This window comes from Lycium barbarum, chromosome 2, assembly GCF_019175385.1.
Source record: "Lycium barbarum isolate Lr01 chromosome 2, ASM1917538v2, whole genome shotgun sequence".
Lineage (NCBI taxonomy): Eukaryota > Viridiplantae > Streptophyta > Magnoliopsida > Solanales > Solanaceae > Lycium > Lycium barbarum.
Genome location: NC_083338.1, coordinates 128,776,243 through 128,795,081, shown reverse-complemented (window position 1 = coordinate 128,795,081; position 18,839 = coordinate 128,776,243). Strand labels below are relative to the sequence as shown.

The window sequence follows — 18,839 nt, the reverse complement described above, 5'->3', positions numbered from 1 at the left end:
GTTTGAACTTATTTTTCGAATTAAAAGTGTTAAGGGAAAGAGTATAAGTAGAAGATAACACTTTAATTGATATACTCAATCAAATAAAATGATTTTATTCATTTTCAATTGCTTATAGAATAAGTTTAATAGTTTCTATAACAATTGTCGATGTGGAAAAAAGTTGCTACATATTAAAATTGGGAAAATCTTACCTAAATTAACAATGCCTATAGAAAAATTAAATTGATTAATTATATTATCAATTGAAATATAAATATCAGAAGAAATCGATTATAAAGAATTATTAATAACTTTGCATATCAAAGGAAATAGGCTTCAAAAAATATTTGTTTACAATTCTTTTTAAAGATATTTTTAAGGCCTCTTATGCTTTACCCCACAAAAATTGTTGAGCCACCCTTAATGCAACTTGGGACACGTAAGTTGATGCTTGAAGGATTGACATAACTCATTTAATTTGTGCTGGGCTATAGTAGATAATCTACTACCCGTTGCAATATTGAAAAATTGAAAAATAAAGAAATATCTGTTATATTATTGACCTCCAAATTACTCTATATAAGGAGGTACAAAGAAGGGCAAAAAACACAGCCAAAGCTCAGATAGTAACTAATTATGGCTTTTCAAGGTCCATTTTTGGTAATTAGCCTCTTGATCTTCTTTGCCAATTTCCTGGCTAGGAAAGAGTTTTCTGTGGCAGCGAAAGTACCAAGCCATACTATTTCTGCTCCATTTAATCGTACCATATTTCCATCTGATTTTCTTTTTGGAGTTTCCACTTCTGCCTATCAGGTAATTACTAATAATGTTAATTTCCATTCTAAGTAGTATTCCCTCCTTCCTAATTCAAGTGTCTTAGTTTGACTAGAGAGATTTTTTAATCTTGCGGTTATATATTAAAGATGTATATAATTTACTAAAATGTTTTTTGAATCCTGTGGTTATAAATTTGCCATGTATGATGTTTGAATTGTCAATTTATTGAATATAGAAAGAGACACTTTTTTTGGCACAGACCAAAAAGAAAAGTAAGACACTTAAATTGGGATGGAGGGATAGAGTAATATATTTTCTCTTGGTATTTTTGCTTGCATTTGCATTTTCGAAAGAGTTGATTGTTTATTTAGTTTTTTGTTAATTTTGTAGTATGAAGGTGCATGGAATGAAGATGGCAAAGGGCCAAGTATTTGGGATACTTTCACCCACACTTATCCTGGTCTAAATCTCCTTTTCCATGCTTTCTATCTCTCTCTCAACACATAAATTTTAATGCATTTTCACTCCCATTTTTACTTAGTACTCCCTCTTCCCAAAAAGATTGTCCTCCTTTTCTTTTTAGTCTGTCCCAAAAAGATTGTTCTCTTTCTATATTTAAAAACAATTTAACTTTATGAGATGATTTACAGTCACACAAATATCTACAACTTATTTTGGACAATACATTTCAAAATACTTCATTTATTTCTTAAACTTTGTGTCAAGTCAAAAGAGAACAATCCTTTTGGGACGGAGGGAGTAATTAGTAATTCTTAGTCATTGAATTTTTATCTTGCATTTAGTTTTGTGCACTAACCACGGAGTTGACTTTAATCAACTTCCAAGCATGAAGCAACACCTAATTAAACCATATATAGATCTAGGAGGTCAAATCTGGAAAATGGCCTTGTGTTCTTGAAAAATCACTCAAATCCTTTCCATGCACTACTACTGTAGTGATTAGTTCTTTTAGAGGGACCATTTTTAGACAGTCAGGTAACCAATCATCTCATGGTCGATCTATATTCTATATTCGTTCGGCAGATAGTTAGTGTACATAGTTAACTTTTATAGGCTTGCAAAGTTGCAAATTAGTGTGCAGTTCAGGAATTAAAATTTGTGAGTTCATATATAAACTTCGAATTAATATATATAATAATAACTGGGTTTACAATGAAATATTTATAGATGTTTAGGGAATTTCTAAACATATATAGAAAAAAAAAATGACTGAGCTCATGTGAACTCGTAGCCGAACTGTCTCCGATATGTATATGTCATAAAAAAAGAGTAAATGGAAGAAGACATATACCTTTGCCTCCAAAACAAAATATGGAATGGTAGAAACCATTATGCAACAGTTTTGAATAAGAATATATTTTTGTTGGGATCGAAATAATCAGGGCGTCATGCGTAAGCTTATAATTGCAAACCTCAAACGACGATAAATCAGACGACAAGGAAAAAACTATAAAAAAGACTTTGTTATATGATATGAGTTTGGTCATTTGACCTACACATGATAACACTAATATAAAAAAATATTCCAAAACTATTGAAAGAATAAATATTCCCTTAAGCAAAACTCTCTAAAGGATTACATGGTGGATGTTTTTATGTATTGTGTTGTATGAGAGAGATTCTTCAATTTATAGAGGTCCAAAAAGTTTTTCCTCCAAGAAAGAGGTTAACCAAATATGCAATATTAAAATTTTCCTTTTGGGAAAAGTAAAATCAAATATGGTAAACTCTTTGCCTCCCTTCGAAAAAGGTAAATCCAAATATGATAAGAAAATCAGGGCAAAATCCTAACAAATCTCTCCTTTTGGCTTGGATTTTTTTTACAAAAGTTGATCCATCTTTTTCACATAATCTTCATCACTGCTGCTTGTTATGGTTAAAAGTAGGAATGGGTTAAAAATTTGAGCCTTGTGCGTCAAAAGTGAGCACATGTTAAAAGTGGAGCCCATGCATGCGTTAAAAGTGAACATGGGTTGAAATTGGCCCAAGCGTCTAAAGTAAGCAAGGGTTGAAAACTTGAGCTCATACGTTAAAAGTAGGCGTGAGTTGAAAATTGGAGCTCATGCGTTAAAGTAAGCATGAGTTAAAAATAATTTTTGTTTTAAAAATATGCAGAAGTAGGATTGTTGAAAATATGGTTGAAAATTCATCTCCAAATGTAGTACTCCAAATATCTTTTTTTTTTTTGGACAGAAATCTTCATTATCATCGAATTGGTTGCGACTTGAATTGATCCACCTTGAACCTGTATTTAACCTCGTTGAACCGTTGGCGCTGATACCACTTGTTAGGATCGAAATAATCAGGGCATCATGCGGAAGCTTATAATTGCAAACTTCAAATGACGATAAATCAGACGACATGGAAAACTATAAAAAGGACTTTGTTAGATGATATGAGTTTGGTCAATTGACCTAACACATGATAATACTAATATAAAAAAAAATATACTAAAACTATAGAGAGAATAAATCTCCCCTTAAGCAAAACTCTCTAAAGGATTACATTGTGGATGTTTTTATGTCTTGTGTTGTATGAGAGAGATTCTTCAATTTATAGAGGTTCAAAAACCTTTTCCTCCAAGAAAGAGGTTACCTAAATACGGAATATTAAAATTTTCCTTTTGGGAAAAATAAAACCAAATATGATAAACTCTTTGGCTCCCTTTAAAAGAAGGTAAATTCAAATATGATAAGAAAATCAGACAAAACCCTAACAATTTGTAACTTAGATTATACTTGCGCAAACTCCACAAATAATTTTACCTTTTGCGGAACAAATTAGCCTCAAAATTTTGGTGATGCATTGTAGCAATCTCATAAAAGATTATTGCGAACTCTTTTTGATAAGACGTCTCCCTAGTTTTCCTTATGATTGGTCAACACGTGTGAAAATATGTGACGATTTAATATAAAATTTTAAAATTGTTGGAAAGTTTTACGAATAAGAGCAATAGTTACATAGTTAATTAGTTACACAAGTGACATAACTACTCTCTCTGTCCCAAAATATTGTCCTCCTTTTTTTTTTAGTATGTTCTAAAAAAATTGTCTCCTTTCTATATTTAGAAACAATTTAATTTTATGAGATGATTTACAACCACACAAATATCTAAGGCTTATTTTGGACCACACATTTCAAAAGTCTTTCTTTATTTCTTAAACTTTGTGCCAAGTCAAAAGAGGACAATTTTTTTGGGACGGAAGGAGTATTATCTTTTCATAATAGCAAAATTTATATCATTTTTAACATATACATTTATTTATCTTGAAAAGCCCACTTAATAGGGATAGATTGCGAAGGGAGAGTGAAGATTTTGGAAGACCATATAGTTCAATAGCTCGAAGGTCATGGAAGCAAGGCCAGCCAAATTATTGGTATTTCAAAATAGCATATGGTTCCTCTTCCTCCAAATAGACCAAAGCATAATTTGTAGGGCACATAAATACTAGTAAATGAGTAAATTATTGCATAATCTACAACCAATTTCATTATTACATTTAGTACAACAAAATAAGTATACATGGTATACAAAAAAAGAGCCCATTCTCTCTCCCGAAATCAAGAAGTTCACATTATAATAAAATTCCTACATTTAAGCTAATCAATTAATTATATCTTTATTAGTTACTATGATAAGAACCATTCCTAAGTTAGAAAAGCACCCCACCATCAGATTTTTAAAACGTAGGCATTTATTAGGTGATATATGAAGATTCTTTTACCCAAAAATAGAATAAAGGTATTGTTTTCATATATGAATAATGTTTTTCATTAATTTTTTTGTTTTTTTGTTTTTTTTGGTGTTGACACAAAGTAGATATTATAATGACCACCAATAAAAATCTTCTGCAAAATCATATTTGATAGTCTTTTTAAGAATGATATATTAATGGTATAGTCTTGATATAATATATAATATATACAATTAATACATAATTTGCACTTAGAATAATATATCGTATATATATAGTTTATACATATAGCAGTATACTTAATATAAATATGAAATTAATTTTCACTTTTAAATTTACACTAATATATTAGATATGTTGTTTTATGTGTATATTATATTATATAATGTATACTTATACCGTATAGTATCCATATATGCTCGTATAATATATATTAATATACTAGTGTCAAGAAGCCCGTGCTGAGCCCGGGCCCAAGATCAAGGTAATAAAATAATTACTAAGTTTTAATTTATGTGTCACAGTTTAAATTTCGAGAGTCAAATAGTTTAATTTTGATAGTGAATTTGGGCATAAATTTTTTAAGTCTTTGAAATTTTATATATTTAAAAACTATGTAAAAAGTACTATAAACCTCAATACTTGGCTATTCAAAACATTTAAAAGATATATGAAAAAAATAATGATTTTTCTTAATTAAAAGTTTTCTTTTCCTTTCAAGAAATGCATGTGAGGAAACGATATTTCTTTTCTTTTTTTTCTTTATCTAATATATTTTCTAAATTTGTGTTATAATAATATTATAACTATGATATAGCCCCAAATACATTAGCATTGGATAAATTTAAATAATCAAATCATGTCTCGGTGCAACGACGTATATATCTAATAATTTTGTTCCTTCTCATTTTTATTTTCTCTAAGGATCGATTTTAAAATTTATTTTCTATTGTATAAATATTGTTACATCATTGAACATTTATATATTCAAAATATTTTTTTTAAAATAAAATTTAGATCAAGAGAAGTTTAATGGCATTTTAGAATTACTAAGAAAATATGGCTGACGCTCCGCCATGAGTTCTCCAAAATTATTATTATTACCATTTTAGAATATCTTTGTGCAAAGTTATTTCTATCAGATGATATGACCACCATGCACAATTTTTCAAGTATTTTTGAAGGGCTCAAATTATATGCACCATAGTGGATGTGGCAACCCAAGTAAAAAAGAAATAATGTAGGGGCAAAAATAAGACATAGAAAAAAAAAATCATGGTAATACCTCACCTCCAAAAAGTTAGTCTAAGGAGTGATGTATTACCAAAAAGAGTTTGAAAATATCTTGATTTGTTGAAAATATTTTGGTATATGAAGTAATAAATAACAAATATAAGGGCAAATATTTGAAAGAGCAAATCCTTTTTAATTGGCAATCTAACTAAATAGTTACAATGTAACTAAGTACTACAAAACTCTTTAGATTGTCTCTTATATATAATTGTAATATATATTCCCCATATAATTAGTAAAGAGAGTAATTGGTAAAATTTAAGCAAAAAACATATTTAAAACATACATATATAATTAATATCACTATTGCTTTATATACCAAATAGTATATGTGCATAGTATATTATATATATATATATTTTAGTATGAAGTATACTTATACCATATATCATCCACATATGCTCGTAATATATAATTTACACTTAGAATAATATATTATATATATTAGGTATATTGTAATATTATATACTATATATATATAGTTTATACATATAGCAGCATACTTAATATAAATATGTAATTAATTTTCACTTTTACATTTACACTAATATATTAGATATGTTGTTTTATGTGTATATTATATTATATAATGTATACTTATACCGTATAGTATCCATATATGCTCGTATAATATATATATTTCCCATATAATTAGTAAAGAGAGTAATTGGTAAAATTTAAGCAAAAAACATATTTAAAACATACATATATAATTAATATCACTATTGCTTTATATACCAAGTAGTATATGTGCATAGTATATTATATATACATTTTTTAGTATGAAGTATACTTATACCATATATCATCCACATATGCTCGTAATATATAATTTACACTTAGAATAATATTATATATATATTAGGTATATTGTAATATTATATACTATATACACAAAAGGTATTACTAGATGATATATTATATATTGAACAATATATATATATATATACACAAAAGGTATTACTATATGATATATTATATATTGTAATATTATATACTATATACACAGAAGGTATTACTATATTATATTCTATATAATATACAAACTTAAATATACTAATTTCAATATTATATCTACAAAAATTTCGTTATCATATTTTCAATTTTAATTTACAAATTGGAATATACCATGTTCTTTTCTAGGTATATTTTCTTGTACTTTTCTTTATACCATATCCATGTGCCATATACCACTTTCAAGTACTTTTCTTAATATTAATAGTTAAGTAATTTCTTTAGTCATAACAAAATAATTGCATCAGTCATCAAGTGAAAATAAAAAAAGAAGAATAAAGAGGAGGAAACGAAAATTCTTTTTTAAACAGTAGATGGGATTTGAAGTTAATTTATTTGTTTATTTGAATAATTGCATTCTCTCTTATGCCCTTTTCATAATTTTTTTTGATTGGGTTGTGTATGTGTGTGTGTGTGGGGGGGGGGGGGGGGGGGGGGTAATAATTTGAAGAGAAAGTAAAAAAGTGAATATGCATTAATTGAAGCAACTCCTAAAATTAAGTATTATTGATATTTGTGGAATGTAAAAAGTTGTATTTTTGTAATTGAAAAGTTAAAATTTTGAATAAATAGTATTTATGTAATTTTTTAAAAGTAGTTATAATCTTTTTAATTACTATTTTAAAAAGTTGTATTTATGTGACTTTTCCTAATGTGGGCCACTAAAGTAGTGACCCACATTCTACTAGATTTCTTTTAGCAAATTAAGCCTATATTATCTTTTGGATTTTTTTTCTTGGGGATTGGCACACTGTGCTAAGTGTTAGGCTTAATTGACATATATTAGCCAATCTTTAATAAGTTGGCACAAAAAGGCTAATATGCATGTTTTGGGTCAACTAGTTTAGCACACAATGACCCATAATTTGTTGAGAAAAAATAGTTCCACCTTCTCATTCTCTCTCCACATTTATTTTCTTTATATGATAATTTATGTCATTTCTTTTTTTCAGTTTCTCATTCTCTCTCCATTTCAACTCTCATCACTTTCTTCTCCTAAAATCAATCAATTAGAACTCCCACTACAAGAATCTCTCACAATAAACTCTCATAACAATAGTAAATTTTCAAAAAAATTACTGGGTTTAGCAGAGTTCAAAATAGGGATACACCTTCGGATCAATTTTGGAGTCTTTTGTTGATTTATACTACAAATATACGGGGAAGAAAAGTTCTTCAAAGAACTTTAGCAAGAATTGGGCTTCTGTTTCTAATTTTGAACATTCCAATTTCAAAAATTCTGATATGGATAATTCTGAATCTGGAGATTCTGATTTCGAAGATTTTGATATGGATAATTCTAATTCTGAATCTGTTTGATCGAATTCGTGCATTGGATGATGAATGCAGTTTTGAGTTGTATACACCTAATGTATACATATGTTTGAGTTCTTGTTTTTTTATCGATGTTGTATTTTGTATACATATATTGTATACACCTTCTGGGTTTTTTTTCCAGGTTGTTATAGTCACCTAATGTATACATGTGTTTGGTTATTGTTTTTTATTGAATCTGTACAAAACATATATTGTATACACCATTTCGCATATAAACGAAATGTATACACATGCTGGGTTTTATTGCATATGTTTTGTATACATCTATTGTATACACGTGCTTGTTTGTTGAATACATTTGGTTTATTGTATGATTTTAGTTGGGTTTGCATGGACATATTGTATAAACCTTCTGATTTGGATACATATAGCTGTGCACATAACAATTGAACTCGTTTTTCTAAATAATAAAAAACTACATCAATTAAATGTATACATTAAGTATTCTCTTCCGACGACTACATGTATACATAAACTATTCTTGAAAAAGGAATTTTTTTTTTTTTTTTTTATACATCAAATGTATACATAAACTATTCTCTGTAATCAAATACATGTTACTTCACAGTATACATTAATATGTATACATGGTACTTCATAATATACATATCAGAATGTATACGTGGTACTTCATAATATATACATATCAGAATGTATACATGCTACTCTATTACTGCACTTCATAAGATATCATGATGCATTTTCGATTTTGATAGGAAAAATTTAAGATGGAAGAAAAGAGAGTGAAAAAATGAATGAGATATACACAGTAATAATGGAGAGATGGAAGAAATAAGAGAGAGAAACATTGAAGAGATTTCTTTACTGGAATTTTCTATTTGTTGGGTTCCCGGATCCCTAATTTTAGGGATATCACGTAACAAAATAAAGGGAAAAAAATTGTATCCCTAATTTTAAGGATACAATTAGGAGAAAGAAAGATATGCTCCCTTATTTTTGCTCAGGCAAACTGCAAATTCGACTACATAGTACCAATTATTTTAGGCCTAATTTTTGCTATAGACTTTTGGGTTAAAAAAATGTCAATCTTATCTAGAACTTGTATTTATATGTCAATTTCCCTTTTTTCTTTTTTCTAGCAATAATAGAGAAAAATAATAATTTAAGCATTAGATTATAAACTATTGCGAACTCTTTGCAGAAAAAATATCGGACCGTAGTAATGGAGACGTAGCTCTGGACTTTTATCATCGTTACAAGGTACTATTAATTATTGATTTGGTTAAAAGGAAATAAGATGAAGAAATAATTTATCTTAATAAAACAATAAAAACAAAAACTAGTGCACAAATATTACTGCCCGTCGTATGCAGGAGGATGTCAAACTAGCAAAATTCGAAGGACTGGACTCTTTCAGATTTTCTATTGCATGGACAAGAATTTTACCACGTAAGATGATTCTGTATTATCTACCCTTTTGCTAATTAAGTTGACCTGTCTAAGATGTAAAATCAGTACCCTGATTAACCTTAATTGGTTGATTATTTTCCATCCAGCAAAAAAGGAAAAAACTCTTATTTAAGTGATATATATATCCAGAATGTTTTCCTGATGTTATATATGCATCTTGAACGTTGTGTATTTCCAGAGGGGAAGTTAAGTAAAGGAGTAAATCAAGCTGGTATTGACTACTACAACAATCTCATCAATGAGATAATAACACTTGGTACTAATTAATTCTCTCTCTGTCTCACCCATATGCAGAAACACACACACATTGCACAAGTAAGTACTTTGATCAAAACTAACTTTAAAATTGAAATTTAGGGATGAAACCTCTAGTTACACTTTTTCATTGGGATCTCCCTCAAGCCCTTGAAGATGAATACCTTGGCTTTCTAAGCCCTAAGATCTTGTAAGTGTACTACTCCAAAATCTAATTTCTGTACCTATATATGTCTCAAGATGAAGTCCCATTTTGTATGACTATATACTTTGAGAAATTAAATTGTTTCCTCACTTGCATGACATAGCTAAATTATTTGAAAATGTTTTCCTCTTAAAAACATTCCACAGCATGGACGAAGATATATACATATTACCAGTATGATAAAGTATATGTGTCCTCTGTATTTAAAAAATAAATACCAGGCACTATGCGGAGGAGTACTTCACTATTGTTCCATATTACTTGTATGAGTGGCTAGCCAGATTTCTATAGAGGCTGTTAAAAAAAATAAAGAAGTAAACATAGGAAGAAGTTAAGGGGATTCAGCATCTATTATATATACATACAAAAATTAATTTTAACTTTTTATATACATTGTAATTTTTTGCCGAATGGGGTTCAGATGAACCACCTTGGTCCAACCTAGCTCCGCCGCCGCTTGTATCGACATGTTAGACACGTTAGTCTTAGTTAGTACTCATGAATATCATCACTAAACACCATCAATGCACCACTTCCCATCTTTCACTGCCATCATATCTCTACCAAATTTGTAGCAAAATGACAAAAAAGAATTAAGACGTGCTCCTTTACAAAACATATTTATCATCACAAGAACTTTAATTTATGTCATACAAGAAAACGCCTAAGAGAAAAAATTAGCCTTTTTCTTATTGTTTGTTTCCAAAACATGATTAGCTTGCCGAACCTAATATTTTCAACACGGATATATATATATATATATATATAGACACACACACAAAAATTACTAAAATTTTGACAAATTATAATATGCTCTGATCCCATATAATTTCGAAAGTATGTACTATTAAGAATTCTAACGACTTAATCTATTAAATTCAAATTTTGAATTAGCCTCTGATTACTAGTCGTGCATCTGATTTTGACAGGGATGATTACCTAGATTTTGCGGAGATTTGTTTCAAACATTTTGGAGACAGAGTCAAGCTCTGGACAACCATAAACGAACCATTTATATTTGCATCAATAGGTTATGATGCCGGTTCTATTGCGCCTGGCCGGTGTTCTGCCTGGAGGAACAACAACTGCTCCACTGGAAACTCTGCAACTGAGCCTTATATAGTCGGACACAATATGCTTCTTGCTCATGGAGCTGCTGCCAAACTATACACACAAAAATACAAGGTTCAGTTAAATTTTAGTAGTAATAATAAGTTACTAGTGATAATTGTAAAGAAATAGATCTTGGGTCTAACTTAACTTTAAAAATTAGCTCATGAGGGGAGGTTGCCCGAGTCCATATAAGGAGACCACCAAATCGCTTAAAGGGCCGATGTAGGACTCTTAACAATAATGCATTTTGACTTTGTGAAAATAAAAAGCGAATTAACTTTGTTTTTGTTGAATTTGGTGGTTACATTCCCAAGTGCAGCCAATTCAAAAGGGTGAAATAGGAATTGTATTGGAGTCACCTTGGTTCGAACCTTTCTCCAACAAATCAGAGGATAAAAGAGCATCTAAAAGAGCTCTTGATTTTATGCTAGGATGGTAAGAACAGAACTAGCTAGTAATGATATTTTTATTTAAAGTACTTTACATTTTTATAATTTATAAAAATGTGAAATATAATACGGTGACAGGTTTTTGCACCCATTGACTTATGGAGATTATCCAAGAACTATGAGGAATCTCGTCGGCAAGCGACTACCAAAGTTTACCCCAAATGAATCTAAATTGGTGAAAGAGTCCTTTGATTTCATAGGAATGAATTATTACACCTCATATTTTGCAGCTCATCTCTCTACCCCACCAAATACTATAAATATCAGTTCCACAACTGATAATCAAGTCAATCAAACGGGTAAGCGTTTGGAACTATGCACTCAATACCCAAAATCATACGCTCTCCTTTTCTTTTCTTTTTCTCTGAAGAGGGGACAGTGAGAACTGAATTCATACTTATCGTGTGGGAGACTCTCACCGGCATCACGAAAGTATAAACCATTTTGATCGTACTCATACTTGCATCATTTGGTGTAATGCAGAGTTGATCTCATTATCTTTTCTGAATTATTTTTAATTTAATTTTTAAATTATTTTATGTTTTTGTAGCTTCGCGAAACGGAAAGTTGATTGGCGATCCAGTACGTATATCTCTCTCAATTGACATTTCAGCTTAATTATACCATCTCATTATCTTTTCTTTGTTTTCTTTTTTATTTGACCTCTTTAATCTCAACTAATGGTGCATTTTCAAATTTTGTTAGAAATAATACTTGACATGTTGGAAATTAGAAATTTTAATTTTGGGCTCATCTTAGCAAATTATGACATTAATTTGAACTACAAAGTAATTAAGAAAAAATAAAAAGGTTGACTTTGTTTAAGAAAATGAAATTCTTTAGAGTTTTCTCTTTTACTATTTTGATAAATTTTAATATTTGCAGACTAGTGTCAGTAATACCTATGTTACTCCATGGGGACTTTATAAGCTTCTTGTTTACACAAAGAAATATTACAAGAATCCAACTGTTTACGTCATAGAGTGCGGTAAGCAAATTATTCATTGAGCTTAAAATGATATATATTTAGATTAATTACTTTTCAAGTAGTATTTGTTGAATATACTAATTAATGCCTCTGAATTAAACCTTACTTCCAAAGAAGCCGGTTGGACATGATTTGAAATTATTATATGAAATCATGATGATTTGAAGTTGATGTATTATTTGAACATGAAATTTGGATTTCTTAAGTTATATTTTTTTATAGACATAAAAACCTCACAAGTTGTGAAAACCACCAAAACTTTCCCAATTCTCATACAATCTTACCCGATGAGTAATTCATAGTTCATAACAAAATTAATTCGCTACTAGAAAACCTTTCTGAAGAAATATAACATCAATTGAATAACCTTTAGTTCAATAAAAAGGAAAATTGAACATGAGTTGCAGTGTAACTACTCTTTAATATAATCCTCTCATATGGTTTGAAAAATCCACATTGAGCATGCATTTCCGTGAATATCATTAGCAACCGTATCGTCATGTTCGTATTCCGTGAATATTTCATCACTCCTTTGGTATTCCTGCAAAAAAATTTGTAACATTACACATTTTGAAAAATAATTAATCTTTTGCATCTGACGCTTACAATTGCTCAAACTGGAGAACAAAAATGTCATCTAATTCACCGAGCATTCCACCAATAATTGACACTTTTAGGAAACGGAAAGTGCAAGCCTAGTTTATTGCCATGTTTATATGATTATGGTTCCCAAAGCAAAAAGTCTAGTATGAGTTTATAAACAAGAAAGTCACCTATCATAGCACCAAAACATACCTAAAACAGAGGAGTGCTCCAAAAGAAACATGTTTTCTTCAGAATATATGGTAGCTGTATGGCAAAATTATTTTCTAAATATATCTACCAACTTATGAATCATTTTTTTTATACAAAATAACGTATGAGTCAAGTTTTACATTTTTTTTTTTGAAATCATGATTTGGAATCACAAATCACACCTTCTTTAAGAATTTGGAATTTGAAATCATGATATGAAGTCGAAATTGAATTTTTTTGCAAATTGCATAAATAAATGCTGATTTGAAATCAAAATATGAAATCATGGCAAAATGACTACTAAATTGAAATTCGTTTGGGATTGTTATCAGGACTGGGTGAGTCCAATATTGATGATGTCGCAAAAGGTATCAATGATGCTCAAAGGGTTGATTTCTACAAAAGCCATATTAAGGCTCTTTATAGGTCTTTTAGGTGAGTACTCCTTTATTTTGTTTATAGCTAGCCAGATATATTTCCTAATATATATATATATATATATATATATATATATATAGACACACACATACTCTTCCTCTATCTTAATTTATGTGATACTTTTTGCTTTTCGAGATTCAAACTGCATGAATTTGACCAACATTTTAAGATGTATTTTTTCACCAAATGGATATGAAAAAAATTTACAACTTATAGTACTTTTCATGTAGTTTTCAAAATTTAATTTTAATTTTAAAATAGTGATTTAATTTAATCCAATTTAGCTTCAAAATTTAGTTAAACTGACTCTCGAAAAACAAAAGTATCACATAAATTAGAATAAAGAGAGTGTGTGTGTAGATTAGCAATGTACCAAATTTTTGTTTTTCTTATCCAGTTACAGTGCCCCTTCTTCCTCATCATTTGGAAACTCTCTAATGTTTCCTTTTCTTTTTCCATTTCCTGAGTATTCATATTGAAAACTCTACTGGAAATCATAATTTTTGTAGAGGGAAAGAGCAAATAGAGATGAATGGGTTTGAATTATATTTATCTGCAAAGAGATACACAAGTGAAAAATAGATGTGGGTGGAGAAATGAATTAGAAATGATTAGTACTTAATAATAAGGGAGAATAGGTATAAAATGGTAAATTATCTACTGGTTTTTCAAATTAGATACATAAAAGTGGACATCTATTTTTAGTATAGTGAACAAGTAAAAGTGGACGGAGGAAATATGATATATTCGAATTAGTTGAGGCAACAGGCTTCGGATACGCTCGCTGAAAGAAAGAAAAAATGAATCTAAACCAATCAGTTTTTTGTTGTTTCAGATTTGAAAAAAGGGTATAAATAAGTATTTGTTTTTTTTTTCCTCAGGGACGGAGTAAATGTTAAGGGCTTTTTTGCATGGTCATTTTTCGACGACTTTGAATGGGCATCAGGATTCACGCACAGATTCGGCATCAATTTCATAGATTACAAGAATAATTTAAAAAGATATACCAAACGTTCGGCTCGTTGGATAAAGAGATTCCTTCTCAAATAAAGTTATCATGCATTATCGTATTTTTTTTTTTTAGTATAAAATCTTGAAGAACTTAAGTACTGCTATTGGCCATATATTCATTATCTGTTTTGTTATTTATGAAAAGGGTGTTCTAATAAAAGGAGAAGAAATTAAGTTGTAACAATATGATGCCTATTGGCTATCGCTGTTAACTTATGGGAAGGAAAGAGAATTTATAGCTTCCGCTCTTTGAAGGGGTTGTCATAAAACTTTCAAAGTTTAAATTAAATGAAGGAACACAATATTTGTTTTTGGTCCGGTGTGGTATGGTATTAATTTTTTTATTTTCAGTTTTAACATATGATACTATTACTATACTAAATTAATTTGGTATCATTTAGTATTTTTGAGTTCGGTTTCAATAAAATACGGTACATAAGTCGGTTATAATATATAGTTTGTTCATCATGGACTTACATATAATGTAGAATTATGACTTAAACTTTTCAAGAAATGACTCAATTATATCATATAAACGCTTTACATATACAAAAATATTAAATTAAAGGAAAGTAAGAGAAATTCCGTTCGTTAATCAATTATCACATAAATGACATGTCAATCAAAACATGCAATTACATACTATAAATATATATTATATTAAAAGTATGGTTAATCAAGTTTGATATTAAGCCAAACAGTATATTAAGAACAAGCCACTTGATATTTTTAAGATAAAATCTAAAAATAGGATATATTTATTATAATAAGGATCTACCATATTATTACATGTGGAGAATACTTAAAGTTAGAAACCTAACAATGGTTTTGAATTAGAAACAGCAACAACTTCTCGATAACTTTTTTCTTCCCACAGATTTTGAATTTTTAATAAATTTTAATTCAATAAAAATTAATTATATCTGCCAATTTTTTTGTAACTGATACCAGGGGCGAACCCACCTTGTTGCAAGAGGGTTCAGCTGAATCCACTTGTCCGGGAAAAAAAAAATACTATTTGGCTGATAAAACAAAACATCCCAAATATCTAAAATAAATGAACCCACCATAACTAGTGCGCAACGAGTTCAAACTCCTTCTGAGGCACTGGTTGCGTGTTCGATTCCTTGGAGAAGCTTGCTTTTTTATATAAGTTTTTTGCATGGAGTTTTTTTTTTTTTTTTTAAATTAATCGACTCAATCTCTGTTTGCGACATTACTTTTTTGATATACTTGTTTTCCATTACTTTACTTATGGTTTGTTATTATAATAATAAGATTAGTAACTCATATTTTATTTGTGAATCTAATAAGCTGAGAATCTTTTATTTATTTATTGTGTTTCGTTAGCCTCATAGGCTTGCTTTTTTACATAAGTTTTTTAGATGGAGTTTTTTTTTTTTTTTTAATTAATCGACTCAATCTCTGTTTGCGACATTACTTTTTTGATATACTTGTTTTCCATTACTTTACTTATGGTTTGTTATTATAATAATAAGATTAGTAACTCATATTTTATTTGTGAATCTAATAAGTTGAGAATCTTTTATTTATTTATTTATTTATTGTATTTCGTTAGCCTCATAGGCTGTTTTTTTTTTTTTTTTTAAAAAGGTTAGGTTACTTCTTGTTTCAAAACTGATTATTCGTTATCATAATTTTAATTTTGTGCTTTAAGTTATTAAATTTTATGACTAATTAAATATAATATTAAATTATAAATCTCATAATTGAATGCTTAAAGTAAAATATAAAATTGAAGATGCACAATGATTGAAACTTAAATGTATTTTTAAACATGTTAGAATTTAATGAGAAGTTTCCTAAAGGGTATTATATACATGGTTTATTAAATTATTATGTATTTAGAGAATATATGCATTGTAAAACTATTTAAACTAATAATTCGGTTTAAAAAGTTTATAACATGTAACATGCATTTTTCTTTTTTTGAAAAATGGTGTCATATTTTTGTCGCTTTGTTGTCCGTTAATAATATAGGCATAACCTCAAAGCTATATTAGTGTTAGACCACATTGTAAACGAGTATGATGACCAGAATGAAAATTAGAAGTACAATTAGTGTCTTAACGATGCTTATTTATCGTGTCTAAGATCGCTGTTAGTATCCACTATTGCTACAGTTTTTTCGCTGATTGAACCCCCTTGTTCAAATTTCTAGGTCCGCCACTATTGATACATATGTAGTAACTTATCCCCCCCCCCCCCCCCCCCCCCAAAAAAAAAAAAGGCTATCTTTTTAATGAATTATTAATATAATTAACTATCAAAATTAATTATATCTCTTCAAATTTGGATAATTGATACATATGCGGTAACGTATATTTTCCGTAGACTTTGGCTATCTTTTAATGGAGTTTTAATATAATAAAAATTAAATTAATTGTATCTCCAAGAAAAAAGAGACTTTGGTAATAATTTTTTTGTAATGCGCACGTCATAATTTATTATTCTTTGTCAAATTATTATGCTGGTTTTTGGATCTTTAGAAGCAATCGATATACATCGGACTACAGTAAGATAGAAAGCATTAGATTCTTTTTGTCTAATAATTATGCTTCGGTTAGAATTGAAAGTTCCACAACAAGTGGCCGGTGCAGATTTCTTATATTTAATGAGGTAATTTGTTTGTATATGAACGAAGAGCTTTTATCTATATATCTTTGGTGTTATAGATAAAGATAACACCAAAGATATATAAGAATTGATGTTATAGATCTCTTGAGAAAATTTTATAAAATTATTAAGTAACTAGTTGATATGCCCAAGCTTCGGGCGGTCATAAAAGACATCTTTAATTTATGAAATATATAATTTTAGTTAACATAATCGAGATAGAATTGATAAAGTTTTTAAGCACAAAGACAGAAAAAAAAAAAGAAGAGAAATTTTGACATTAAGAATTAAGTTACTATGATACCATGAATCAATTGACGAACTACACGCTAAAGCATCATGTCTAGCCATAAAAGAAATTTCAGTACTTCAGATGGTAATGCATTGGGGTGTTCATGGTTCGGTTTGGGTCGATTTTTGGTCAAAATCAAAATAAAAATAATTTAGTCAGTTTTTTAATTATTAAAACCAAATCAAACCAAATATAGTATACAACCATCAGTTTGGTTGTTGTCGGTTTTGGTTCGGTTTGTCGATTTTTAAGAAACCTAATGGTATTTTTTTTTCCATGATTAGGAAAGATTTTTCCATCCTTTTTCAACTTATAACTGGTTATTACCCTTTTATTGTGGGAGATAGCTTTTCTTTGTTTATGCAGAAAATGTCCTAAGGTCTATAAGCTTTTAATCAAGTGAACAAAGTTTATAAGAAATACAACTTTTTTTTAGGTAAATCTCATAGTTTTATCTTTGAATAAATGAGTTTGGATTCATGAATTTCTTTTAAGAAATACGCTCAAGGTGTAAAATTCATTAGTCTAATAGAGATAAAGAAAATTTTAATTAAAAAGTAAACAAAGTATTCAAAATTATTTTAAAAAATTAATATAAAGTATATATATAATTGTAAAATTGTGTATATTATTTTATTGGTTCGGTTTTTCTTCGGTTTATTTTTAATAAAATCAAACCAAACCAAACATTATCGATTTTGTAAAATTTAAAACCAAACCCAACCCAAATGACTATCGGTTTGGTTCGGTTTGCGGTTGCAACAGAAACAATTGTCAAATGCAAGCTGACCCGATGAGAGAAATCATAAAAATTGGAATGGAATATTGCATTCTGTTGTTGGTATCCGTCTGTAAACAGAACTTTTTCAGTTTGAATGCCGACTCCATACAACGAATAGATCTCCATGTTAGGAGCATTTGGTAACCTACAGAACATATCAAATCAAAACAAAATGCAATTAAGAACAAAGCCTACTCATGGACTTTCAAATTTGATTTTTTTTTCTATAAGAATGTAGGTCTACCAATAAGCTCACAAAAGAGGAAAAGGGGCGAATTCTCAAAATAAAAATAAAAATCCCTTGCCTATATAGTTAAGGAACAT

At 29.0% G+C, this 18,839-nt stretch overlaps 1 protein-coding gene across 1 annotated transcript; it reads left to right on the top strand.

The window, feature by feature from the left end:
- Positions 1 to 604: 604 nt before the first annotated feature.
- LOC132627189 (beta-glucosidase 12-like) lies at positions 605 to 15,118 on the top strand. The gene is made up of 13 exons (XM_060342383.1): positions 605 to 795; positions 1,150 to 1,219; positions 9,283 to 9,341; positions 9,455 to 9,530; positions 9,730 to 9,807; positions 9,909 to 9,996; positions 10,941 to 11,196; positions 11,444 to 11,559; positions 11,652 to 11,872; positions 12,124 to 12,155; positions 12,459 to 12,561; positions 13,689 to 13,791; positions 14,676 to 15,118. Exons 1-13 carry the CDS (start codon positions 619 to 621, stop codon positions 14,842 to 14,844), a joined length of 1,548 nt encoding a protein of 515 aa, XP_060198366.1. The 5' UTR covers positions 605 to 618; the 3' UTR covers positions 14,845 to 15,118.
- Positions 15,119 to 18,839: the final 3,721 nt, after the last annotated feature.